Below are 27751 nucleotides of genomic sequence, written 5' to 3'. Positions count from 1 at the left end.
GCTGATTCTGTTGAGGTATATTTTGTGACCCAGCGCATGGTCTATTTTGGAAAATGTTCCGTGTGCACTGGAAAAGAATGTGTATTCTTTCTTGTGGAGTGTAAAGCCCTGTGTAGATGTATTATCCCTCTCTCTTCTCTCTTCTGTTTTTTCCTTCAAAGCCATTGTTTTTATCTTGTTGATCTATCCAGAGGTGATAAGGTGGTGTTAAAGTCTCCATTTACTACTGTGTTGCTACCAGTGTCCTCCTTACAATCTGTAAGCAGTTGTTTTAAGTATTTAGCTATTCCCTCACTGGGTGCGTATAAGTTTAGGAGAGTGATTTCTTCCTGCTTTTCATATCCCTTGATTAACAAAAAATGGCCTTCACTGTCCCTTCTAATCTTTTTCAACCTGAAATCTATGTTTTTGGATACTAGTAAGGACACCCCTGCTATTTTGAGGGAGTTGTTTGCTTGCAGGGTTGTATTCCATCCTTTGACTTTGAATCTGTGTTTGCTCTGACTGTTCAGATGTGTTTCTTGTAGGCAGAAAAATGTTGGGTTTGGTTTCTGAATCCATTTTGCCACTCTGTGTCTCTTAATTGTTGCATTTCCACCATTGACATTGAGAGAGATTATTGTCATGGGGTTTTGTGCCATCTTTCTGTAGGGGTTTGTTGTGCTTGTAGATTTTCTTGCCTACAGTAGCCCCTTTTGTCCTTTTAAGTTTCGTCTTGAGTCTATGAAGTTCCTGAGCTGTTGTTTATCCATGAAATAGTATATATCGTTCCTTCGAGTTTTAGTTAGCATTTAGCTGGATAAAGTATTCTTGGTGAGGTGTTCATTTCATTGAGTTTTTTCACTATATCCCACCATTGTCTGTGGGCTTGGAGGATTTCCTCTGATAGGTAAGCTGTAGATCTTATGGGTGCTCCTTTGTATGTGATTTCCTTTTTTGACCCTGCTGCTTGCAGTATTTTGTCTCTATCGGTGGCATCCACCATTCTTTGTATGATAAGTCTTGGAACTATTTTATTAGGGTCTCTTTTAATTGGCACCCTTCAGGAACCTTGGATCTGGATGCCTGCATTCTCCAGCTCTGGGAACTTCTCAGCAATGATATCTTTAACTGTGGCTTTTTCATTGGGGTTGCCTCCCTGTCCTTCTGGTACTCTGATGATTCTAATCTTGTTCCTCTTGGTTTCATCCCCTAGGTTTCTGATTTGCCCTAGAGCTATTTTGAGGTATTTTCCCATTGTTTTTTGTTGCTTGTATGCTTTCTGCAGCTCATTTTCTAGCTCACTGATTCTGTCTTTGGGTGTAGCCATTGTACTGTTGAGGAATTCCACTGGATTTTTTATTTCATCTTCCGAATCCTTTATTAGTGATTCTTCTGATTGTAGCTTTTTTATTTCTGCTCTCATTTCCTGTATTTTCTTGGCTGTCTCTTCCACTGTTTCTTTCATGTCCTCCTTGAATTTACTGGATGTCTGCTCCACTGTTTCTTTGAATTCATTGAACATCCTCAACATTTTATCTCTGAATTATCTGAGAGATCGTATTTGTGGGTAACCCCTGTTGAGGCTTCTGGACTCTTCATCCTCTCTTCGTGGTAGGAATTTGTGTATTCATGTTGTTGTGATAGTATGGAGGTGGGACCTTCTAGTTCACTTTCACTATTTCCTCTTGCAGCGAGAAAGGATTCTGGATGAGCTCAGTCAATTGTGGTCCCCCTTTTCCCCTTCTAAAATACTTCCTTCCTCTCAGGTGTTTCTCTGTGTCTTATGAAGGTGAAGGTTCAGAGGATGTGTTCTTTTATATTGAGCTTGTACAACTTCTTGTGTTCACTGGTATTTTGGTATAATTGGAATGGACTAGTGGACTATTGGCCTATTGTGTTTGAGATAGCCAGAGAGTTGTCCACAGAATTAGGTAATGGGGATTGAGTTGTGAGTCCAGAGTGCTGGGAGAGGGGAAAATAACTATGAGTGGCTGCTGTCCCCTAAGGCCACGCCCTCATGCTGTGGAGGCCACTGGCCCTGTGCTTCAGAGGCCATGCCTACTGCTGTGGAGGCCATGCCCCCTGCCAACCCTGGATCCTGAGAAGAATTTACATCTGGCAGCTTGGTGGGGTGTATGTATGGGGGCTGGGGCACTGGTCAGGGGAGTTGGTGCACCTGGGAGAGGAAGGTGGGGGCGCTGGACAGCGGTGACTGGAGCAGGATGCACAGCCTGTGTGATGCTGGGACAAGTTTGGGGTCGGCTGCTGGGCTTGGGTGCACGTGCAGATTTTACACATTACTGAGATATATAGAAGAAATGAATAAAAGTGGTTACACTGGGGGCTGGTTTCTAATCGAGTTCATGTCAGAGACAAGGTGGGAGTGAAGCTTTTCAGTATGTTTATTTTTGTATGTGATTTTTGTTTGTTTGGGGGCCACACCCAGTTTTACTCAGGGCTTACTCCTGGCTCTGTACTCAGGGATCATTCCTGGCAGAGCTCAGGGAATTTTATGGGGCACTGGGCTGCTTGCAGGGCAAGTGCTTTAGCTGCTATATTCTCTGGTCCCTATTGTTTTATTTTTTAATCATATGGTGTCTCCCGCTGAAACCATTCATATGATTAAAAAATAAAACAGTAGGGACCAGAGAATACAGCAGCTAAAGCACTTGCTCTACAAACAGCTGACTTGGGGATGCTCTCTTTATTCATGGGAAGCTGCACCTACGAGAGTCAGGGTGACCTCCCCAGGACCCATGGGTAGTTAGTAATGGAACCAGGATTCAAACATATTTATTTTGGCTCAAAGTGCTGCCCATTAACCACCACTGATGTTCCATTGTGATGACCACAGGCTAGGACTTCATCAAGGATCAGAACTGGAACTACGTTCTGGTAGTAGCTGACATGCTTAATAGCACGTTGTCTGCGGATGACGGTGAAGCCCTAATTGGTAGCGTTTTATCAATTTCTGGTATGTAAATGGACTGGAGCTATAGGACAGTGGGTGGGGTGTTTGCCTTGCACGCAGCCGGCCTGGGTTCGATTCCTCTGCTCCTCTCGGAGAGCCCGGAAAGCTACCGAGAGTATCCTGCCCACACGGTAGAGCCTGGCAAGCTACCCGTGGCATATTTGATATGCCAAAAACAGTAACAACAAGTCTCACAATGGAAATGTTACTGGTGCCCGCTCGAGCAAATCGATGAACAAAGGGACAACAGTGCTACAGTGCAGTGAATGGTTTATTTTCTAAAACCTTTTAATTAAAGGTTAGAAATGCAAATAACCAAAAGAAATATTAATCTATACCCTTAAGCTTCTGATACTTTTAGATTGTGGCATATAAAGTACTTTATACAGTCGTGTATAAGATCCTTCATCAGCTGAAGGCTTAAATCGCTCAATTTCCCCATTTCTTGTTGACAACTTTCTCTTCACATACCCTTGGAATTCATGTTTTGGACCTTTTCTTTGTTCCCTAGACTAAGCCTGTGAACCTGTTTCTCCTCATTCTTCAAATGTTGTTCCCTTGGGTTTCATCTCTTAAGTGTTCTTCCTTACCCTTCTGACCCTCATGAAATGAAATTTAGAATGACCATATCTAGAAACATCAAAAAGGAGAATGGAGATGAGTCCTACTGACTTATGCTTGGGCCAGGATGCCCCTATATAACTTGACTGAATGGAGCTGGAGAGAATAGGGCATAGATCTAAGGAAGAAGTAGTCCTTGTAGGCTGGGGAGGTAGTATAGATGGTACGTTCATTCCCTGGAGCCCCATATGATTTACCACTGGGTGTGGTCCAAAAAAATACCCAAACAACAACAAAAAGAAATAGTACGTGTGGAAGAAGTATTGGGGTAAGTGCAGATTAGTTCGCTGGGATGCACTTGGCCTCTCACCTCTCCAGAATACCTGCCTGTGTTGAGAGAAAGAAACTATTATTTGTCTAGCTAGGTCACATAATTTTTCAGCCCCCACTCTAGCCACCAAAATAAATTACAGGTGGATGATTTTGGCACTTCTGTGGAATGGTATCTGACCCTAAATCATATACATACTTGCAGTTTTGTAAACAAGTATTACCTCAATTTTCAAAAAGTTAAATAAGGTCTGGAGCGATAATATAGCAGATAGGGTGCTTGTCTTGCTTCATGCAGTTGATAGGGTTTCAATCCCTGGCATCCAATATAGTTCACTGAGCCCTGCCAGGAGTAATTTCTGAGTGCAGTTCAAGGAATAACCACTGAGCCTTTCCAGTTGTGGCCCCCAAACAAGCAAAATAATAAAATAAATAAAAAATAAATAAGAATAAGACTAGAGGAATCAAGAAGGAAATGCTAAGGAATTTTTTGCATTTCCTCTGAATACAAAGGTGAAGTGAAAACTGGTGGATAAAATTGCAAAAGGAAAGCTCTGAATATATATAAATAATGAAATTTTAAAAGACTATAGCTGGATTGAAAGGAAGAAAGGTAGCAGTTTTGTCCTTAAATTGACTTTTTTTTTGGGGGCGGGCTTGGGTCACACCTGGCGATGCACGGGGGTTACTCCTGGCTAATGCACTCATGCACTCAGGAATTACTCCTGGCGGTGCTTGGGGGATCATATGAGATGCTGGGAATCGAACCTGGGTCGGCCACGTGCAAGGCAAACGCCCTACCCGCTGTGCTATTGCTCCAGCCCCAAATTGACCTTTTTCTAAATGTAGTTGTACTGCTATTTATTCAGCCATTGATTAATCTGATTATTGAATTGGGCATGAACTCCACATTACTTTTCTTCTTCTTTTTTTTAATTGAATCACTGTGATAAAGCTTTCAGTTATAAAGCACAGTTATAAAGCCTTCATGTTCAAGAGTCAGTGGTATCAAACACCCAGCCCTCCATCAGTGTACACTTTCCACCACCAGTGTTCCCAGTATATCTCCCCCCACCCCAGTCCTTACCCTGCCTCCATGGCAGGAAATTTCCGCAATATTCTCTCTCTACTTTTGGGCATTATGTTTTGCTTGAATTTTCCCACCACCGTTCAGGCCTGCCTGCCAGGGGCAGATTCTAGATCATTTATTGTCCATTGCTCATTTTGAATGTCTTGGTTGCCACAGCCGTGTGCTTCTGGAATCCTAGATTGTGAATGGTTGGGTTCCAGAGACGTTTCTGTAGGGCAGTAATCCATTTTGGGATTCAATTTGTGACGAGCAGGCAGGAAGCCCGGGAGGGACAGCCCGGTGCCTCTGCCACCATATGGCATGGAGATTTAGTCCTGGAACCCACATACCTGTGCCTTGCTTGTGGAAGCTCTTGGTCACTGGGATTCCATCTGTAGTAGGCGTGGAGACTGCACCTGCTCCATCTGGGATGTCCTGGTGAAATTGGCTTGGTATGGGGTCTGGAGAGATCTGCAGTTCTATGGTATCTTCTGGGACTCAACTGCTGTGTCTTTGGATTTTGATTTCTTTTGAGATTTATTTATGGGTCTCTGAAGCAAGGCCAGTAATAGAGTTTACAGGGTGGTGCTGGAGTTGGCTCGTGGGGTTACTGCCAGTGCTTCCATGTGTATTGGGAAGTGGGGGGAGGTAGCCCACCCGAAGTCCATGAAAGCTTGGAGATTTCAGTCACAAAACCTGCATATCCGAATTTTCAGAAGATTATATCTTGGTGAGGCCCATCTTGAGACGGTGGAGTGAGGCCAGGGGTATGGTGGTGATTTTGGATTGTGGAAGCAAGTGGCTGCTGGGGGCTTTGCTTGGACACAGGCCAACCTGCCACCCTCCGATTTACCCCAGTCTGTTCAGCAATGCATGGGTCTGAGATTAATTGTGGCTTTTGGTCTCTTTCGAGATTTACCTATAGATATCTGAGATAAAGCCAATAAATCAGCTTGCATAGCTGAGCCGGAGGTGGTTTGTGGGCATGGCTCCCACATACCTAACTTTTGGTCGTCTAATTTCTTGGTAAACTTGGTCCCAAGTTGCTGGGGTCTGGCCAAAGGCATAGCAGCAATTTTGGAGGGTGTGAGGAAGCATATAGGCACCATCAGGCTGCTGATGCACTCGCCCCACAGGTACAGGTTGATCTGTTGGCAGCACCATACCCCCTGAATTGACTCTTGAACTAGCTGTAGGACTGTAGCTGTTCAGCACTGAGTTCTCTCCTCATAAATGGAAAGACAGTATTGTCCCTAGAGAGTGCCCAGAGTTTTTTTTGCCTTTTTATTGTAATTTTTGCTTTTTTGGGCCACACGGGTGCTCAGTGGTTACTCCTGCCTCAACATTCAGAAATTTCTCCGGGAGGTGGTCAGGGCACCTTATATGATGCTGGGCATCAGACCCGGTCCGCTACATGCAGGGCAAGCTCCCTACCAACTGTATTTTTGCTCCAGCCCCAGTTTCCAGTTTTTCTCTTTTTGAAAGTATAGCTCAAGCCTGCAACTGAAATTCTCATACCTTTGTCACTGTCTTTTATTAGATATATGTTTTTTGTTTTGTTTTGTTTTGTTTTTCTTTTTGGGTCACACCCGGTGATGCACAGGGGTTAATTCCTGGCTCATACACTCAGGAATCACTCCTGGCGGTGCTCGGGGGACCACACGGGACTCTGGGAATCGAACCTGGGTCAGCCACATGCAAGGCAAATGCCCTACCCGCTGTGATATTGCTCCAGCCCCTAGATATATGTTTTACAAATACTTTCTCCCTGCCCATGGCTTGTTTTACTAGTATTTCTAAATAGAAGTTTTATTTTTTTTTAAATTAAACTCATTAGAGTTTTTTTGGGTGTTGTGAGGTGGAGGGTGGGGTCAAGCACTTTATGTCTTATGAAACCTTTGCCAAACCCAAGATCACAAATATGTTTTTATCTGTCTTCTTAAAAATTTATTTTCATATTTTACATTTTGGTATCTTTTTTGGACTTGAGCATAGTGGGTAGGGCGTTTGCCTTGCACACAGCCAAGCTGGGTTCAATTCCTCTGTCCCTCTTGGAGAGCCCAGCAAGTTACTGAGAGTATTCTCCCCGCATGGCAGAGCCTGGCAAGCTACCCTTCGCATATTCGATAGGCCAAAAACAGTAACAACAAGTCTCACAATGGAGACTTTACTGGTGCCCACTTGAGCAAATCAATGAACAATGGGATGGCAGTGCTACAGTGCAGTGCAGTATCTTTTCTGTGTATGTGTGCTTGTATTTGTGTGCACCTTAATTTATGGCGTACGATAGTAATTGAGGTTATTCTTTTTGACTTATGAGTATACAGTTGGACCAGTGTCATTTGTTAACTACCATTTTTCCATTGAGTTTTCTGTTTATCATGAAACAATTCCTTGTTCCTTTTATTTGACAGGCACTACCAGACCATGAGGATGAGATCCCGGAGACAGTGCGGACTGTACAGCTCATTAAAGATCTGGCTAGGGAGATTCGCATGGTGGAAGTAAGAAGCCTGGGGGGCAAGGGAAGTGTTTAGGAACGGCTCAAGGTTTAACTGGAAGGTCAGGCTTCCTTATTTGGCACAAAAACACAATGGGAGGTTTGAGGAGTCCCCATGAAAGAGCCCGTTCATTCATTCAAGTTATGTGTGTTAAATGTGCACATATCAGACTGAATATGTTGGCTACATGAATAATATGATGTCTTGGAACAAGGAGACAGTTTACAGGGATAGAACTTAAGCCTCATATGTATTAGGCCCCAAGTTTGATTCTTGGCACCTCATGGCTCCCTGAGCACTGGTGGTAGTAGAACTCGTGGTCCCCAGCACCAACTGGCCTAAGCACCAAACCATCCGGCATGCTTTTTGGGCCAGAAATCACTAAAAATAGACCTTGCTCTCCCCAATGCTGAGCAGGCCCCTAAAATAATACAATGCTTGCCCACAAAGAACTCAAAATCAAGTCCAGGACTTTGGCATAGTTGATTGGGCCTTAGCTTTCTTATCTTTAGAGTGGGGGTAATTATTTACTCTGGGGTTGTTGAAAGGGATTAAATAAAGGCAATAGAGGTTATGCAGTAGTGTTGCACATTGGCACACAGTAGATACTAAAATCTAAAGGTAGGTCATGTTGATTTAGGGTGATGGAGATCATAGAAGTAGTTATTATTGATATTATACTCAGTCACTGCATTATAGAAAATGACACTTCACTAAGGTTGAAAATGATTGTAAAACCATGTTTTAATAGGTATTATCTTTCATGAGGCAGAAAGGTATAGTGGTAAGAGATTCAGAAAACCTTGGGTTTTTATTTCCTGCTCTGTCACTTCCAAGCCATTCAGAGCCTCAGTATCCTTATAAGTCCAATGAGACTATCACCAAATTTTCATAATTTTGTTAAGAGATAATACATGTAGTTTCTCATGCAGTGCCTGGCAGAGTAAGTACTTAATAAATGAGAGCCATTATTGTTAATATTCTTTGCAGCAAAGATTGTTTCATATGGGCTGGTGAAGTAGTAGAGGCACCAAAGGAGAACTAGACTTGAGGAAAAATTAAATTTTCTTTCTCTCAGAAGCTGTATAATTCCATTTAATGCCTAGTATGCAGGAAATAAATCCCTTCTAAAGGGTGGTCAGAGTGAGAGCTGCTGGGAAATTAGCCTTCCAGTCTCACTGCTTATAGCATGTTTCTCTGTCTATACTGTATTGTGCACCTCCCACTTCATTTCCATTCACTCCTATCTGTCAGAATTCTTAGGGGTTTGGTTAAAAATCATACCTTTTCTCTGGCTTTTTCTACTTAAACTAGTTTTGAATACACAGAACTTTGGACTGGTTAGCAGAGGACTGATGGGTTATATTTGGTTCACTGGCTTTCAAATATTTTAAAGCAGTGTAATCTTTTATTTTCAAACAAATTTTATTTTGTTTCTTGAGGCACACTCAGTGATGCTCAAGGTTTAGTCCTAGCTCTCGGCTAAGAGATTACTCTTGCTTAGGGACCATATGAGGTGCCAGGGATTGAACCCAGGTCAGCTGCATACAAGGCAAGCACTTTACCTACTGTACTATCTCTCTGGTACCTCCAAATCAGATTTTAACGTAGAGCTCATTTTATACAACCAAGTAGTACAGATCATCTTTGAAGTAGTGTGGAGGCTTAGTGCTGCATTCCTCTGCCTTCTATCTATGTCTTCAGGTCTTCAGAAGCTTAAAAAAGCAACGACATCTTTGGAAATCACCTTTCTAGTCTACTTCTTTTAATGCCTAATACAGCGGAATAAGCAGAATTTCACAGTAGTCAGATGCCTTTCCCAAGGTCACAGACCCAGTTTGTCACAAACTAGGTCTTCTCTCCTCCTTTCAGATTTTGCAGTCCTTAGAACTGAAATCAAACAGTTTAATTCTTAATTATTTTCTATGTCAACTACTCTTGAAGTCTTGTCACTAGTTTTGACAGTAGTGTGGGGCATTTCCTCTGCTTGTCTTCTTAATGTGTCAATTGACTAGGTAAAGAAAATTCCACCCAGTAAGTAAGTGATGACTTGTGCAAAAACTGGGTAGTGCACATCTGGAGTATATCATAGCATATCTGTAAACCATAGCAGTCCTACTAAGTACCATGAAAAGACCTCTGTGCTTTTAGCATAGAGAGAACCTTTGAGTAAGCTCTAACCCCATTGTATTAATACTTTTATAGGATATTTTCCAACATAATGTTGGCAGAGCAAGCAGTATCTTTGAGCTGCAGAGGATCTTCCCATTTGGCTCTGTTCTCTTAACCAGGCCAGTCCATTCCACTTCAGTATCCATGTCCAGACTGTCATTTTCCTCCAAAAATAATTCAAGGAAGAAATTCCTGAAAAGGGCAAGGAGAGCTCAGCCTTTGGGCCTGCTGTCCAACTGAACTCTAATCTCATGGATACATACAATCATCAGGCACTGAAGACAGGCTCTTCTGAGAAAGTAAATGGGGGTGCTGACCCATGGGTTCAGCCCAATTTTGGGGGCCCTTTGGAAGAGCAGGCATATTGTCCTTTATTTTGTGTTTGTTTATTTTGTTTTTGTTGGTGAGAGCTGATTGGGCCACACCCAGCTGTGCTCAGGGGTCACCACTGGTGGTGCTGAGGGAACCATATATGGTTCCAGGGATTGAATTAGGGGAAATCTGTGGAAGCCTTAACCCCCCATGCTATCTCTCCAACCTGGATGATCCCATTGAAAAAATAGGCTATGCTGTCCTGCTCTCATCTCCTTTATGATCCCTGGTGTTTGGTTACCAGTCCCACTCATTTAACAGACATTTATTGAGACCTTGTCTATGCTGGGCACTGTGATAGGCACTATGGATGTAACCTTCAAGAGACTGACAGGCTTGTGAGAAAGATAGACATAAAAACAAATGTGTGCAATAAAGTATCATGGATGCCACACTGAAGCGTGCATCACACTCAGTGTGAAAATGATATAGAACGGGATTATTCTATCTTTATAGGGTCAGTGATCAGAAGCTCATTTCAGAAAACATTATACTTGAGCTAAATCTTGAAATGCTGGGGTAGGACTGTCTTTTGAAAACCAAGTGTCAAGTTTTAGCCTTGAACAGGTCCTAGAGAAAAGACCACTCTTCTATCTTGCTCCAAGATTGTTGAGCCCTCCTTACACACATGGAGATACACATCACCTCATCTCTTTTATGCAACATACTTTACCTGACTGATACCTCTGAGCCAGCTTTGCATTCTCAACTTCTACCCCTGTCATAATTTTGAGTGGGATTGGGGAACAATGTAACAGAAGACCGTGGTTCAGTATTAACAGTGATCTCAGCCTGTGAAACTGGAGGGATTTGGTGATCCTTATTCACATGGGAGTTTCAGACAGGTGACAATTGAGCCTCCTCCTTCTGCAGTTCAACATCACTGGTACCTGCTTGAATAATTCCGAAGAAGACTCACCAGACTTGGACCTGGATGGGAGTGAGGGCCCGCTGGCCCTATTGATGCGTAATGGCAGGTGAGGTGGGGAGGTGCACAGAAATCCTGGGACTGTTGATGTCAGTTTGCTACTAAGATAGGGCATGAATTAGGACATAGGAACTGAGTGGGGGAGGGAATGTATTTGAAAAATCTCCAAATGTTATCAGATATTAATATTTACTTCAGAGAACCCAATAGGGGATAATTGTTGATCTAGATAAAAATATAAGTTCTAGAAATTTGAGTAAGCAGGTTAGAATTGCTTGCATGAACAAGCATTAGTATATATACTGGTTAATAAGTACATTAGATTTTTGTAATATATCCCAGTCCCTTGAGCACTGCTTGGGAGTCTATATATATTATATAATGACACCAAATTTATAGTCACAATTAACTCTGAAAAGTAGAATAAGGGAAGCAGGGGAAAACTTTTTACTTCAGTAATGTTGAATTTTATAAAAGTGAGCATGTATCATTTTCCCCAAAATTATTGAGGCCCTAGGTTTGATCACTGGCACTGTACAAAGAGAAAAAAGTAAAAGTTTTTCACATGAAAAGCATGGACTTGGAAATCAAATCTTGAGCTCAATCCCAACTCTGACATGTATTCACTATATGACTTTGGCATGTTAATTAACCTATCTGAGCCTCAGTTGTATATAAGCATTGTACCTGTATATAAGTAAACTTAGGGTGGGTGGGTGGAAGACTAAATGAGATAATGAATCTAATGAGCTTATCACAAGGCCTGAAATATAATAATTACTGCACTGTATCACTGTCATCCCGTTGTATATTGAGTTTCTCAAGCGGGCACCAGTAATGTCTCCATTGTGAGACTTGTTACTGTTTTTGGCATATCGAATATGCCACGGGTAGCTTGCCAGGCTCTGCCGTGCGAACGGGATACTCTGGGTAGCTTGCCGAGCTCTCTCCAAGAGGGACAGAGGAATCGAACCTGGGTTGGCCACATGCAAGGCAAACGCCCTACCCACTGTGCTATCGCTCTACTCCAGTCCATTGCTCACGTGACCACCCACGCAGTTTTATCCGGTAAAGTGAATAATAATTACAGTGATTATAAATCTAATGATGAAATTAAAGGTGAAATATGTTGATTTTGGTAGTACTGATGTGGTAGGACAAGCTACTAGGTTATTAGAAACACTGAAACATCTTTAGGGATACTGAAAAAGGCAATAAAGATTATCATTTGGATAGTCAATGCAGGACAGAGTAGTTAAGAGCCATGTAATGAGCATCAGCAGTGTAGGAATAGATAGATACCTTCTTAGTTTTTTTTTTCAAAGAAAAGATCGTCTTCACATTCCAAGGTCAAATACAAGGATTCTTGAGAACACAGTAAGTCATTTTTATCTTCTTCGCTAGTTTTTATTGTGATGCTTTTGTTACCTCCTACAGCTTTCAGAGGCTGCTAATAAGTGAACATAGAGAATCGAGGTACAGTATTTATAGGTGCCAGAGACATAGTACAAGGGATAGGATATTTGCCGTGCACACACACACAACTACCACATAATCCAAGAATCATACCATATATAGGTTCCCGAGCTCACCAAGATTGATCCCTGCGCACAGAGCAAGGAGTAAGCCCTTAGTACTGCCAGATGTTGTCCAAAAGCAAACAAAAAAGTATAGTGTTTACAGAACATATGGCACGTTTCAGCTTTTCTCCAAAATAATAGTGTTATGCAGGGACTGAGGATTCATAATTGGTAAAACTTAGATGGGTGATAGATACATGGAAGCTCATTATACTTACATATTTTGATATGTGGTGGACTTTTTTTCTAATTAGAAGTTAAAAGAACATTAGATTATAAACAGCTACCATTTAATGAGCTCTATTAGACTCTTAGCTTTTTCATTGTATAGTTCTCATAACAAGTCTAAAGGTAAGTATTGTTATCCCCATTTTGCTAGTGAGAATTCTGAGGCCCAGAGAATGTAGTTACAAGATTATCTAATATTGTACACTGGCCATGTTTGAGCCTGAGCATTAGCTCATTTAATCCTATCAACAACCCTATGAGTTAGGAAAGAGTTTAATTCAATGGCAGCTTATTGACTATAAGCCAGTTAACTCAGTGACTGTTTGCTGAATCTATTAAGTATACTGTTTTATAATTTTTTTTTTTATTTTGGTTTTGTTTTGGTGCACTCCGGCTGTTCTTTGCACTCAGGGATCATTCCTGGCAGGCTTGGGGGATCTTATGGGGTGCCATGGATTGAACCAGGGTCAGGCCTGAGGAAGATAGCATTCTATTCATTATACTGTTGTTCTGGACCCCAAAATCTTAGTGCTTTTATTTATTTATTTCTGTTTGTCTGGGGCCATAATTAGCAGTACTCTTGGGGGACGTATGGGATGCTGCGGACTGAAATTGGGTCTGCTGCATGCAAGGCAAGCGCCCTATCCACTGTACTATCTCTGCCCACCAAAAACCTTATTTTCACCAATAATATTTATTTTAACATTTGTATTAATATTGTTTGCCATATATTACTTAAGTTTCTTTTCATTTTTTCTGCTTCCTTTTACATTTTAAAAGCTTATTTGAGGTATACTTAACATATACAATGAACTATTTTTTCTTTTTTATTATTGAATCTGTGAATTTCAGAATGACAAATTTATTCATTATTCATGGTTTAGTTTCAGTCATATAATCTCTGACACCAGTGCCTCTGTCACTGTCTCCAGTTACTCTCCATTCCCCCATTCTGCCTCTATTGCAGGTTCTTATACCTAATCTCAACTTTTCGTCTCCTTCAAATTGACCACTTCCCTCCACCAATGTCATATTGTACACTTCCCTGACCTATCCGTGGCAAGCTTCCTACTGTAAACCAGTTCTCTTCCTCTTTGTTTTAACTGGTTTTTAGTGTATAGTTAAATAACTTAATAATTTAAAGAATGTATTCTTAAAATACAATTTTCTACAGTCCAACTGTAGAAAAATCCGGTCATCCCCAAAAGATGTTCTTAATCACTTGCAGTCAGTCTTTGTTCTCATCCCCAAACACCCCCAATTTACTTTTTCTTTCTATAGATTTATCATTTCTAGACACTTCACGTGAATGTAATAACACAATATGTAACCTTTCGTATCTGGCTTCTTTCACTTACATACTTTTGAGGTTTATCTGTAATGTAGTATGTATTATTAATTGCTTCCTTTTTATTGTTGAGTATTAGATAGATATACCATATCTGTCTATTCAATGAATGATGCTATTTGTGTGTAAATTTTTGTGTTGATATTTGTTTTTATTTCTCAGAAGTAAAATTTTGGGTCATATTTAGCTTTAAAAAACTTCCAAAATTTATTCCAAATGTCTTTACCATTTTACATTTTCACCAACAGGTAAAAATTTCTCCATTTACTATTAATACTTGTTATTAATACCTGTTTCTTAGAGTATAGTAAAGTGATACTTCATTGTGGGTTTATTTTCTATTTCCTTAGTGATATTGCATAACTTTAATGACTATTGACCATTTGTTGTTGTTTAATGTAAAAACAACAACAAATGGTCAATAACATTAATAAAATAAAATGTATTTTATTGTGGTTAATTTAACATAGTTACAATAGGGTCAGTGTTTATGCTTTTGGTATAAAGTTACTGTACTTCCATCATAACCCAAGTACTAATTACCCTCTACCCATGTCCCTGTATTTCTTGTTTTTAAAATTTTATTCATTATTACATTTTTTTAGAATAGAAGCAATATAATTGTTAGATACTTGCAGAGCAGTTACAACGTGCCCACCACTTTTGACCATCTTTAGAGAAATATTTATTCGGGTTTTGCTCATTTTTAATTGACATTTATTTTTTTGTTGTTGTCTTAAGAGATATCTTAAAACATTGAATGCAAGCTACCGAGAGTATCTCGCTCGCAGGGCAGAGCCTGGCAAGCTACCCGTGGCATATTCGATAGGCCAAAAACAGTAACAATAAGTCTCACAATGGAGACGTTAACTGGTGCCCGCTGAAGCAAATCTATGAGCAACGGGATGACAGTGATACAGTGATACAAATCCTTTACCGGATAAAGGACTTTTCCCAGTCTGTGACTTGTTCTTTCATTTTCTCAATCATGGTTTTGAATCACAAAAGTTTTTAATTTAACCTATGCTCATGTTCCAAAGAAAAAAAATGAGTTTTCTTTTTTTATTTCTGAGGTGGTAGGGTGAGAGAGGTGGAGATGGGGGATAAGGGAGGGGAGATACATCCATTAATACATAGGGATTATTCTTTACTCTGCACTCAGGAATCACTTCTGGCAGGCTCTGGGGACTATATGGGATGTCACGGATTGAACCTGGGTTGGCTGTCTCCAACAATGTGTTTTCTTAAATAAGTTGTAGAGTTTTACCTTTTCCATTTATATCAAATTTAATACTACCTTAATTACAGTAACTTTATAGTAAAATTGCCTAATACCAATTCTCTAACAGTTGCTTTTAAGATGATTTTGGCCATGTTAAGTCCTTTGTATATGCATTTTAATATCAACCTGCAAATTTAATTTATGGGGGTTGGGGCCAGGATCACTCCTGGTAGTGCTCTGGGGACCATATGGGATACTGGGTATTGAATAACTAGGTCACACATGCATGCAAGGCAAGAGCATTAGACTCTGTACTATTTCTCTGGCCCTCCTGCTAATTTCAACCAAAAGAAGCTATGTGGATTTTCATAAGGATTGCATCGAATCTGTAGATCAATTCTTAGTAATACTGAATGTGATTGTTTTTATGTTCTCTTTTTCCTCTCAAGTACCAAGAGGATGAAGAGTTTATCCAAGTCTAGGCGAGCAAAGAAGGCAGACAAAACCAGGCTGGTGGCAGAAAAAGCATTGGAGGATGAATTTGATTTGGATTCGGATGATGACTTGCAGATTGATGAGAGACTAGGAAAGGAGAAGGCAGCTCTGATAATAAGACCAAGTATGTACCTGTTTTTTTCTTTCCTTGTCCTTTTCATATCTGTTTTTATTCCCCTTGACAGAATCAAATCTTTAAGCCTGAGCTTATTGGAATTCTGATTTCCCACCTCTGTAGTCCTCTGTGTTCTAGAGGTTTATTTGTAAGCTAAATCCTAGTCCCCCTAAACTAGCTGTGGTCAGTAATTTCAGGAACATAAGTCATTGTAACTTCCCTGGGCTATTGACTCAGATAGTAAGTGCATTCCATTGTTTTATAGAATTTCCCCGAAAATTGCCCCGTGCAAAGCCTTGCTCTGACCCCAATCGAATTCGTGAACCTGGAGAAGTGGAGTTTGACATTGAGGTAGGAGCCTACTCTGTGGGTCTAGTCTTCTGCTTATTTTAATTACAGTGACAAAGGACAGATTGTTATTCTAGTTTGGTGGGAGAAAAAAAATCCTATGCATTTATTATTTAAAATATTCATTAAGTGAAAGATTGCCTCTATGAATACAAATGGAATATTATTTTGTAAATGAAATATTTTTTAAAAATTCATTGCAGAGTATAATAAAAGCTAGTGTTAAGTAGCACAAATAAGATCCAATTTGGAATATCTAAGTGTAATCTTAAATTATTTAACTTCTGAGCATTTGTTTTCTTATCTATAAAAATGGGAGGAAGGATAACAACCCCACAAAGATGCTATGGAGATTAAAGTGAAAGGATATATATACTGGTTAGAACTTGGTGCTCAGAAGATAGGAACATCATGAGGGAGATTGTTGATGCTTTATTGGGACCTTACCAGAACAACCCTGACCAGCTGAGGTGATACCCTCTTTCCCCAACAGGAAGACTACACAACAGATGAGGACATGGTTGAAGGGGTCGAAGGCAAGCTTGGGAATGGGAGTGGAGCTGGTGGAATTCTTGATCTTCTCAAGGCCAGCAAGCAGGTGGGAGGACCTGACTATGCTGTCCTTGCGTGAGTATTGTCTTTGAACTCCACTTTTCAGGCAATCACAGTTACCCCTTTCCTTCCCCAGTGGGATAGGTCAGCCAATCAGCAGATTTTTATCAAGTTATTTAAAGAGACAAATAACTAGCCAGGTCATTTGGCTGAAAGAATAAAGTAGACTTAAAATCTGCCCTAAGGGACTTAAGATCTGACAGAGGATATATAGACATCCAGGGGATAATTTTTTTGAAATTGAAAGGAAGAGTCGTAAAGGAGAACCAGCACTTTTCTGAGCTGTGTTTTTAAAAAGGGAAGAATACAGCATGGTTAAAAGGGGTGAGAAGTGCTCTTTATTTTGCCATCTTACCTGACATTTATGGAGCTATTTGAAGAAAGAAACACTGGCTATTTCTTTTTATTTGTTTTTTGGGGGGCCACACCCAGCTGTGTTCAGGGCTTACTACTGTCTCTGTGTTCAGGGATCACTCCTAAGGGACTTGAGGGACCATATGGGGTGACAGGAATCAAACCTGGGCTAGCTCGTGCAAGGCAAGTGCTTTGCCCACTGGATTTTTCATGAAAATGATCTTTGATACTAGCTTGATTTCTGGTTTTTCACCTGGGACAGTTTTCTACTTCCCACACTGATGCTCACAACTGTTTTCTTTTATTCTTGATTATTCTGATTACTCATGTCTTCTGACAACTAGAGAAACTCCTACAACATTTCTCCTCTGTACCTTGCAGCGAGGCCCCTGCCTCTCCGAGCACTCAGGAGGCCATCCAGGGCATGCTGTGCATGGCCAATTTGCAATCCTCATCATCCTCACCAGCTACATCCAGCCTGCAGGCCTGGTGGACCGGGGGGCAAGACCGAAACAGTGGGAGCTCCAGCAGTGGGCTGGGCACAGTGTCTAACAGTCCTGCTTCCCAGCGCACCCCAGGGAAGCGGCCAATCAAGCGGCCAGCATACTGGAGAACCGAAAGCGAGGAAGAGGAAGAAAATGCCAGTCTGGATGAACAGGACAGCTTGGGAGCATGCTTCAAGGACGCAGAGTATAGTAAGGGCAGCAATTAGATCCTGGCCAGAATGGTTCCCCCAGGCCTAACCCCAATGCAGGACAGCCAGTAGTGATCGAATGCCTGATCTTAAGCCTAACTTTAGTTTCTCGTATCCATATTTTCTTAATCTTTAAAATGTGAGTATCTCAGACATTGATGTAAAAATTAGAGATGATTCTTTTATAGAGCCCCTGGCACAGTGCCTTGCTCATGGGGTTCTCATTGAGCCTTTTAAATTTTTTGTTTCGGGGTCACACGTGGTGATGCTCAGGGACTACTCCTGGCTCCCTGCTCAGGTGTTTTTCCAAGGGAGACTATGTGGTGGTGGGGATAAACTTCAGATTTCTCTAATGTAGAGCATGTGCCTCTTGAGCTATCTTCAGCCCCCTCAGTGGACTTTTTACATTTAGGACATGATTTCTTAAAAGCTCAGATTTACTGAATATGTATTGATACTGCAATATAAGAAATCCTTTATGATTGGTACAATTAACTTTAAAGTGTTTTGTTTTTATTTTTTAAAGAAATTAATGCTTGCTGACCAAAATTAGTACCAAAACAGAAAAAGTAAAAATTTTCTTTAACTCTCTTCCCCCCTTCTAGAAAAGTTAAGTTACCCCAAGATAGCCTTTGTTATCAATTTGATGACTGCTTATTATTCATTTTCTTGTGTTTATAGCTATATAACACAATATATCTATACAAATAGAAGTATCATTAATATACTATGTATATTTTAATGCATAATAGATGGAATTCTACCTGCTACTTCTTAGTATGTAGCATTGGTATATATGGCATATTTATTCATTCTCTACTGATTAAGACTTAAGTTGTTGCTGATTTTTTAAGTATTTATGACAGTACTATAATGAAACTTGTAATAATCTACCCTTATCCAAATGCCAGTTATCATTTCTCTGGGGTAGTTAGGTCTTCTGGATTAAGTGTATATACAAAGTAAATATTAATAGATAGTGCCAAATTACCTTCCCAAATGTTTTGCCAGCATATGAGCAGTGCATGAAAATTCCTCTTTTCTTGTTACAGCAGTGGACATTATCAGCTTTTAATATTTTTGCCAATCCCTCCATTTGTTTTATATGTCTGTTGGCTCTTTACTCCTTTTCTATGAATCATCTATACAGACTTTCATTCATTTTCTTTTGGGATTAATATATTTTATTCTTACAGATTTATAGTTCTGTGTGTATTCTAGATATGTTAGAGTATTCTTTCATATATTCTGGAAAATTTGAAAAATATTTTTTGTCTTTTACTTATATTTTGATTTTATTTATGGCATATTTTAACACATGGATGGAATTTTTTTATTTTTAGGGCCACATCCAGTGACGCTTATGGGTTACTTATGACTCCTGACTCATATGTTCAGAAATCATTCCTGGCAGTGCTGGGGATCTAACATAGGTTGGGTGCTTGCAAGGCAAGTGCTCCACCTGCTATATACTATATCTCTGGTCCCCAAATTTTTTTTATAATTTTGGTTTTGGGGTCATACCCAGCTGTACTCAGGGTTTACTCCTGTCTTTGCACTCAGGAATCACTATGGGCAGGCTCGGGAGACAATATGGGGTGCCAGGGATTGAACCCACGTCAGCGGAGTGCCCAGAAAGTACTTGCTTTATCCATTGTACTATCTCTCTGGCTCCAATTTTTAAGAGCTATTTTTATTTTCGCCATTTCCTTTCCCATTCTTGTGTTGTTACAGTGATAGGGGTCATGCTCTCTTGGTTGTGGTGTTTACATACTTGTTTGTAATGCTCACAGGGAGTTATACACTTAATTGCAATGCTCACTGGGGTCATACACTGTAGTTTTGATGGTTGTGCACAGTTTTGGTATGCCAGAGATTGTACATTTTTGTTATGGTGCTGTTATTACAAACAGCAGTGCTATAAGGTTCACTCTTGACATGTGGGGAGGTACCAATTTGAATGTCCACTTTTCCCATATGCATGTAGATTTTTTTTGTTCTTTCTTTTCCTTCCTTTCTTCCTTCCTTTCTTTCTTTCTTTCTTTCTTTCTTTCTTTCTTTCTTTCTTTCTTTCTTTCTTTCTTTCTTTCTTTCTTTCTTTCTTTCTTTCTTTCTTTCTTTCTTCTTCTCTTTCTCTCTTTCTCTCTTTCTTTTTATTTATTTATTGCTTTTTGGGTCACACCTGATGATGCACCGGGGTTACTCCTGGATTTGCACTCAGGAATTACTCCTGGCAGTGCTCGGGGGACCATACGGGATGCTGGGAATTGAATTCGGGTCGACCGCATGCAAGGCAAATGCCCTACCTGCTGTACTATCGCTCCAGCCTCCAGATTTATTTTTCTATTCTAGTAACTGTTCTGTTTCATAATAGCTAAGTGATCTTGGATAAGCTAGTTCACCTTTCTGCCTCTCTTGAGAATAAATTATACCTCATAAACCAAAAATTTAATTGTATATTATACATACAGAACTATTATACAACTTACAACATTGACCAGCAAATGGTCAATGTTTTAAGATTTTTTTAGATTTTTTTCTTTGGTTTGGGGGCTGTATACAGCAGTGTCCATGGTTTATTCCTAGCACTGTGCTCAGGGATCACTCCTTGCAGGACTCAGGGGACCCTATGGGATATCAAGAATCAAACGCAGGTCAGCTATGTGTTAGGCAAACAACCTGCCCACTTTATTATCTCTCTGCCCCCTAGATATTATTGATATTATTCTCTTCTATAAAGTCAGTTTGTCAAGTCTTGTGGCAGTTTGGCCATAAGAGCACAGATGAATTCAGCAGATCCATCATCTTGAATAATCTGTGATTTGTCATAGAGCCATGCTAACTTTCTCTGTTCACCAATCTTACCCTTAGCAGGCAGTCATACTGATGTGTATAAACAAGAGATCCAGAACTGGTTGTAACTAGCATCCTTTGAACAAAAGCTCACTCCCTTATCTCCCCCTTGATTTTCCCAGCAGCACTGGGAAGGTAGTTTAACAATGATATACTGACCTACTAATTCTTCCAGAATTCCTAGGCCATTTATTGACCTTTCTTAAAATTAAAATTCTATTACAATCAGTTTGTCAGATTGTATATAAAATTTTATTAGAATGTTATTGACATGACATTTGTAGATTAATTTATGGAGACTGACATCTTCCATCAGAGGATTTTCAGCTATAAAGGGATAAGATGTATACATTCCTGAAATTGTACACGTCCTTGTATTTGTACACACACACACACAAAATAAGGCCTAGAAGAAAAAAGTGGGTTTGAGGCACATTCAGAAGAAGATCTGACTTTGAGGCCAACTTGCTGAATCAAATATGACAATCCTAATAATAATTCTTGTTCAGTTAGAGCCATTTGGCATTAATAATCAGCATCTATCCAGACCATCCAGCTTTTTATCCCAGTATCCAACTTTTTCCTTTCAGGTGTAAATTCTTGAGATTATTTTCTTAAAATAGATGCCTAGTCTTTAGCACCCTTTTTAATTTATTTAAACAAAGTGGGCAGTGTCTTTACAGTATATCTCCTCTCTCAGTCATCTTCCTCTAACCCCCCACCCCGAGCTTTTTTTTAGTGTAAAATAAGCTCTCATTGTATTTATAACTCTAGGTTTTTCTAGTTTTAATACAGCATTTAAGAAGTAATGATGATTGGAGCCAGGTATTTCTGGCTTTAGTGATAACTCTATTAATGTTTCTCCACTCAAAACAAGACCATGTAGGACACTGGTAGACTGCTTTTGTAAAATTCAGGGGAGTTTGTATATCAATTCTGCTATACTATCTCTTTACCCCCCCCTTGTCTTTAGTTTGAAAGGGTTTTGTTTCAAAATCGAAAGTTGAATTGGGTTTAATCAAATATTTTTCAATGACTTTCGATAATAAATACATGATTTTTCTCTTACTAGTTGTTTATATGCATAGAATTACTGATTTTGCATCCTTTGGAATTGTAGCTCATGGTTCTTAGTATAGTGTATTTTAAAAATAAACAATATTACATTCATTTGGTTACTATTCCTCTCTAACATATGATTGTTTACTTTTAAAAAAAATTTCTGTTGCTTTTATTTTACTCTTAATATTCTTGGTATAATATCTCAAGTTGAAAGCCCTGCTCATTTATTTTCAGTCTCTTCCCTTTTGATGGTTTGAAATTTTTTCTTTAAAAAATTCATATTAAGTTGGGCTGGAGTTATAGCACAGCAGGTAGGGCGTTTGCCTTGCACGCTGCCGACCCGGGTTCGATTCCCAGCATCCCATATGGTCCCCTGAGCACTGCCATGGGTAATTCCTGAGTGCAGAGCCAGGAATAACCCCTGTGCATCGCCAAGTGTGACCCAAAAAGCAAAAAAAAATCATATTAAGTAAAATTAGGTTTGTTGATATGCATGTTTCTGTTCTTTATTGTTTTTAGTTGTGGGGGGCTACTTCAAATGCTGTTCAGGATCCTCCCAGCAGTACTTGGGGGTCACTAGGGCCACACTGATTCATGCTTGGTATGGCCTTGTTATGGTAAGATTGAACCCAGAGCCTAGAACATGCAAGGTATGTGCTCTATTATTGGGCCACAGCTTCTATTCTTTAACTGACACCAGCACTACAATGAAGATTCAGACTGTTTCATTTCCCCTATACTCCCTCGTAAAGACATGACATCCATCTGTCCCTGACCCCTGGTAACCAGTGATTTGTTCATCTCTGTGGTTTTGCCTCTGCAGAATGTCATATTAATGAAAGTGTAGTATATTTGAGATTGCCATTTTTACTCAGCATAATGCCTTTAAAACTCATCCATTTTATTGCATGTCAGTATTTGTTTCTTCTTATTGCAGGTAGTTTTCATCATATAGGTATACCAGTTTCTTAATCCATTGAAGGACATTTAGTTCATAATTTTTGTTGACTGAATAGAGCTCTGCACATTTATGTTCAGGCTTTCATGTGAAGATGAATTTTCATTTCATTTAAATACCTAGAAATGGGATTCTTGGACAGTATGGAGAGTAGATCAGTGTTTTAACTATATGAGAAACTGCCGAAGTGCTCTCCAAAGTGTCATTTTACATTCGCATCTGCAGTGTTTTCCAGTACTTCCGCATATCATCATCATCATCACTTTATTCCTTTAAACTGTTTATATTTACTCTGAAAATTTATTACCCTTCCATTCCTTTTTTGTTGTTGTTGCTGTTATTATGACTGGAGGTCACGTACAATATGCTGTAGTGCTCCAACACATGGTTGTGGTGCTAAAGGGGTTGCACACTTTGTTGGCGTGGTCACAGATTTTAGTTAACAGTGTTCTCACACAAATAATTATGGTGTGCCAGACATAGAGACATAACACTCTTTTTAAAAATCTTTAATATTGATTTAGGTATTGTGACATACTGTACTGTTTTTTTAAATTTTTTTAATGAACCACCATGAAATACATTTACAGACTTACAAACTTTCGTGATTACATTTCAGTCACACAATGATCGAGGACCCATCCCTCCACCAGTGCCCAGTCTCCACCACCAATGTTCCCAGTATCGCTCCCATCATGCCCACCCCATCCCTCCTGCCTCTGTGGCAGGCACATTCCCTTTTGCTTTCTCTCTCTCTCTCTCTCTCTCTCTCTCTCTCTCTCTCTCTCTCTCTCTCTCTCTCTCTCTCTCTCTCTTCTTTGGGTGTTATGGTTTGCAATACAGGTACTAAGTGGTCATCATATTTGGTCCATAGTCTACTTTCAGCATGCATGTCTCATCGCAAGCAAGCCCTGCAAACATCATTTACTTGGTGGTCCCTTCTCTATCCCATCTGCCTTTTCCCCCAGCGTGTGAGGCCGGCTTCCAAGCTGTGGAGCAATCTTCCTGGCCCTTATCTCTACTATGCTTGGGTGTTTGTCTCTCATTATGTTACTCTGTATTCCAAAAATGAGTGCAATCATTCTATGTCTGTCCTTCTCTCTCTCTGACTCATTTCATTTAGCATGATACTCTCCATGTGAATCCACTTATATGCAAATTTCATTATTTCATCTTTTCCAACAGTTATATAGTATTCCATTGTGTAGATGTACCAATGTTTCATTAACCAGTCATCTGTTCTCGGGCACTTGGGTTTTTTCCAGATTCTGACTATTGTAAATAGTGCTGCAATGTTTATACAAGTGCAGATGTCATTTCTACTCTTATTTTTTTGCATCTATACATATATTCCCAGAAATGGTATTGCTAAGTCAAATGGGACCTCAATTTCTAGTTTTTTGAGAAATGACCATATTATTTTCCTAAAAGGCTGAGCCAGTCGGCATTCACACCAAAAATGATGAAGAGTCTCCTTCTCCCCACATCCATACCAACACCAGTTGCTTTTGTTCTTTTGCATGTCTGCCAGTCTCCGTTGTGTGAGATGATATCTCATTGTTTTTTGATCTGCATCTCCCTGATGATTAGTGAAGAAGAGAATTTTTTCATGTACCTCTTGGCCATTCAGATTTCTTCTTTGAGAATGCTTCCGTTCTCATCACCCCATTTTTTTATGGGATTGGATATTTTCTTGTAGAGTTCAACCAGTGCCTTGTATATCCTTGATATTAACCCTTTATCAGATGGATATTGGGTGAATATCCATTCCTGTTCTGTAGATGTCTTTGTATCCTGGACATTTTCTTTTGAGGTGACCAACAAAATTTAGTTCAAGATAGTTTAAGATAGCTTTTTAGTTTAAGATAGTCACATTTGTCTATATCTGTTTCCACTTGTTTGGTCAGTGGCATTTCGTCTTTGAAGATACCTTTAGCTTCAATGTTGTGGAGGGTTTTGCCGACCTTTTCTTTATGGATTCTGGTTTGATATTGACGTCTTTAATCCATTTTGATCTGAGTTTTGTACACGATGTTAGCTAGAGGTCTGAACCCATTTTATTATTTTTTTTGGTGCTTAGGGGACCATATGGGATGCTAGGAATTGAACACAGGTCGGCTTGGTGCAAGGCAAACGCCCTACCCTCTGTACTATCATTCCAGCCCTGAACCCATTTTTTTGCACTTAGCTATCCAGTTTTGACAGCACAATTTTTTAATTAGTGAATCACCATGAGTTACATATACAAACTTATGAACTTTCATGTTTGCATTTTGTTTATATCCCTCCACCAGTGCACAGTCCCCTCCCCCAATGTTCCCAGTATCCCTCCCACCCCATCCTCCCACCCTCCCCAGCGCCCACACCCTACCTCACCTCTGTGGCAGGGCATTCCCTTTTGTTGTCTCTCTCTTTTTGGGGACAGCACCATTTGTTAAAGAGGCTTTGCTTTTTCCACTTTATATTTCTTGCTCCATTATCAAAGATTAGATGATCATATATTTGAAGGTGTGTGTAAGGATATTCAACCCTATTCCATTGGTCTGTGGATCTGTCTTTGTTCCAGTACCACCATATTTTGGCTTTTTGGGTCACACCTGGCAATGCGGGGGCTGGAGCGATAGCATAGCAGGTAGGGTGTTTGCCTTGCACGAGGTTCCAATAACATGCTGTTTTAATTATTACTGCTTTATAGTATAGTTTGAGTTTGGGGAAGGTGATGCTTCCCATCTTTTTTACCCCAAGAATTACTTTAGCTATTCATGGGGGCTTGTTCCATATGAATTTCAGGAGTGTATGATCAATTTCTTTGAATAATGTCATAGATCATAGTGATTACATTGAATCTGTAGAATGCTTTGGGGAGTATTGACATTTTGACATGTTAATTCTCCCAATCCATGAGCAGGGGATATGTTTCCATTTCCTCGTGTCCTCTTTTATTTCTTGAAGTAGTATGTTGTAATTTTCTTTGTACAGATCTTTTACCTCCTTAGTTAAGCTGATTCCAAGGTATTTGATTTTCTGATGCAGGATTGTGAATGGGATTGCTTTTTTTCATATCACTTTCTTCTCTCTCGTTATTTGCATATAGGAAAGCCATGGACTTTTGGGTATTGATTTTATAGCCTGCAACTATCTATAAAAGTATTTTTCATAGGAGCTTCTTGGTAGAGGTTTTAGGGTTCTATATATATATATATATAGTGAGCGCTTGATTTCTTCCTTTCCTATCTAGGTGTCCTTAATATCTTTTCCTTGCCTAACTGCTATGGTAAGTACTTCCAGAACTATATTGAATAGAAGTGAGAGTGGGCATCCTTGTCTTGTCCCTGATGTTAGAGGGAAGGCTCTTAGTTTTTCTCCATTGAGGATAATGCTTGCCATGTGTTTGTGGTAGATGGCTTTGACAATACTGAGGAAAGTTCCTTCAATGCCCATTTTGCTGAGAGTTTTCATCATAAACGGGTGCTGGATCTTGTCAGACGCTTTCTCTCCCTCTTTGATATGATCATATAGTTTTTATCTTTTCTTTTATTAATATGATGCATTATGTTGATTGACTTACAAATTATAAACCATCCTTGTATCCCCAGATGAATCCCACTTGGTCATAGTGTATGATTTTTTTTGTGAGCTGTTGGATTCTATTTGCTAACATTTTGTTGAGGATATTCACATCCCTGTTCATCAGATATCGGCCTATAATTTTCTTTTTTTGTGGTGTCTGTTTGCTTTTCTTATTAGGGTGTTATGTACTCCATAGAAACTGTTTGGGAATGTTTCTGTTCCTTCAATTTCCTGGAAAAGCTTGAAAAGAACTGGCAATAGGTCCTCTTTAAATGTTAGGAAGTATTTGGTAGTAAATCCTTCTGGACCTGGGCTTTTATTGCTTGGGACACTTTTGATTACTGTTTCAATTTTCTCAATAGTAATAGGTGTACTCAGGGTTTCTAAATCTTCTTCACTCAGCCTTGGTAGGTTATAGGAGTCTAGGAATTTATCCATTTCTTCTACGTTCTCTTTTTTCGTGGCATACAGACTTTCAAATTAATCTCTGATGATCTTTTGAATTTCTTTGGTTTCTGTTGTGTTGTCACCCTTTTCATTTCTGAATCAGTTAATTAGGGTGCTCTCTCTCTTTGTGAGTCTTGCTAGTGGTTTATCAATCTTGTTTATTTTTTCTCAAGGAAGCAGCTCTTGGTTTCATTGATCTTTCAGATTGTTTTTTTGGCTTCCATGTTGTAAATTTCTGCTCTAAGTTTTATAATTTCCTTCCTCCTCCCTGGTTTGGGCACCTTTTGTTGGTCTTTTTCTAAGTTCTTGAGCTGTGAAGTCAAGTTATTTATGTGGGCCCTTTCTTCCTTCCTGAGAAACGCTTGCAGAGCTATAAATTTTCCCCTTAACACTGCTTTAGCTGTGTCCCACAAGTTCTGGTAGCTCATGTCTTCACTGTCATTTGTTTCCAGGTATCTTTTGATTTCTTCCTTGATTTTCTCCCTGACTCACTCATTGTTCAATATCGAGTTGTTTAATTACCAGGTGTTTGATTTGATACTCCGCTTCTGTGTGTAATTCACTTGTATCGTGTATAGTGCATATGTATCATGGTCTGAAAAGATAGTTGATACAATTTCTATTCCTGATTCTATTTAGGTATGTTTTGTGGCACAACACTTGGTCTATCTTGGAAAATGTTCCATTTGCACTGGAAAAGAATGTGTATTCGGTTTTTGAGGAACGGAAAGCCCTGTATAGATTTATTAGCCCTCTCTCTTCCATTTCTTCCTTCAGAGCTACTACTTCTTTGTTGAGTTTTAGTGTTGTTGAACTATCCAGAGGTGATAAGGCACCGTTGAAGTCTCCTGTTACTACTGTGTTGCTACCAATATTCTCCTGGAAGTCTATTAGCAGATGTTTTAAGTATTCGGCTGGTCCCTCATTGGGTTCATATATGTTTAGGAGTGTGATTTCTTCCTGATGTACATATCCCTTG

The 27751-nt window shown here is 39.7% G+C and overlaps 1 protein-coding gene across 7 annotated transcripts in view; it reads left to right on the top strand.

The window, feature by feature from the left end:
• The window catches only part of PHF8 (PHD finger protein 8), a 128097-nt gene that overhangs the window by 62659 nt on the left and 37687 nt on the right, over window positions 1-27751 (top strand). For 6 of the 7 annotated variants that reach the window (XM_055122172.1, XM_055122173.1, XM_055122168.1 and 3 more), the window contains exons 12-18: window positions 7328-7417; window positions 10832-10935; window positions 12324-12362; window positions 15714-15883; window positions 16140-16225; window positions 16716-16849; window positions 17570-17883. In XM_055122172.1, coding sequence (XP_054978147.1) covers window positions 7328-7417; window positions 10832-10935; window positions 12324-12362; window positions 15714-15883; window positions 16140-16225; window positions 16716-16849; window positions 17570-17883 — 937 coding nt within the window. The remainder of the gene's footprint in view (window positions 1-7327; window positions 7418-10831; window positions 10936-12323; window positions 12363-15713; window positions 15884-16139; window positions 16226-16715; window positions 16850-17569; window positions 17884-27751) is intronic. The other variant, XM_004606476.2, reaches the window with a different exon arrangement.

Source organism: Sorex araneus, chromosome X (assembly GCF_027595985.1).
Source record: "Sorex araneus isolate mSorAra2 chromosome X, mSorAra2.pri, whole genome shotgun sequence".
Lineage (NCBI taxonomy): Eukaryota > Metazoa > Chordata > Mammalia > Eulipotyphla > Soricidae > Sorex > Sorex araneus.
The sequence above is the reverse complement of the archived record's forward strand: the minus strand, read 5'-3'. Positions and strand labels throughout refer to the sequence as shown.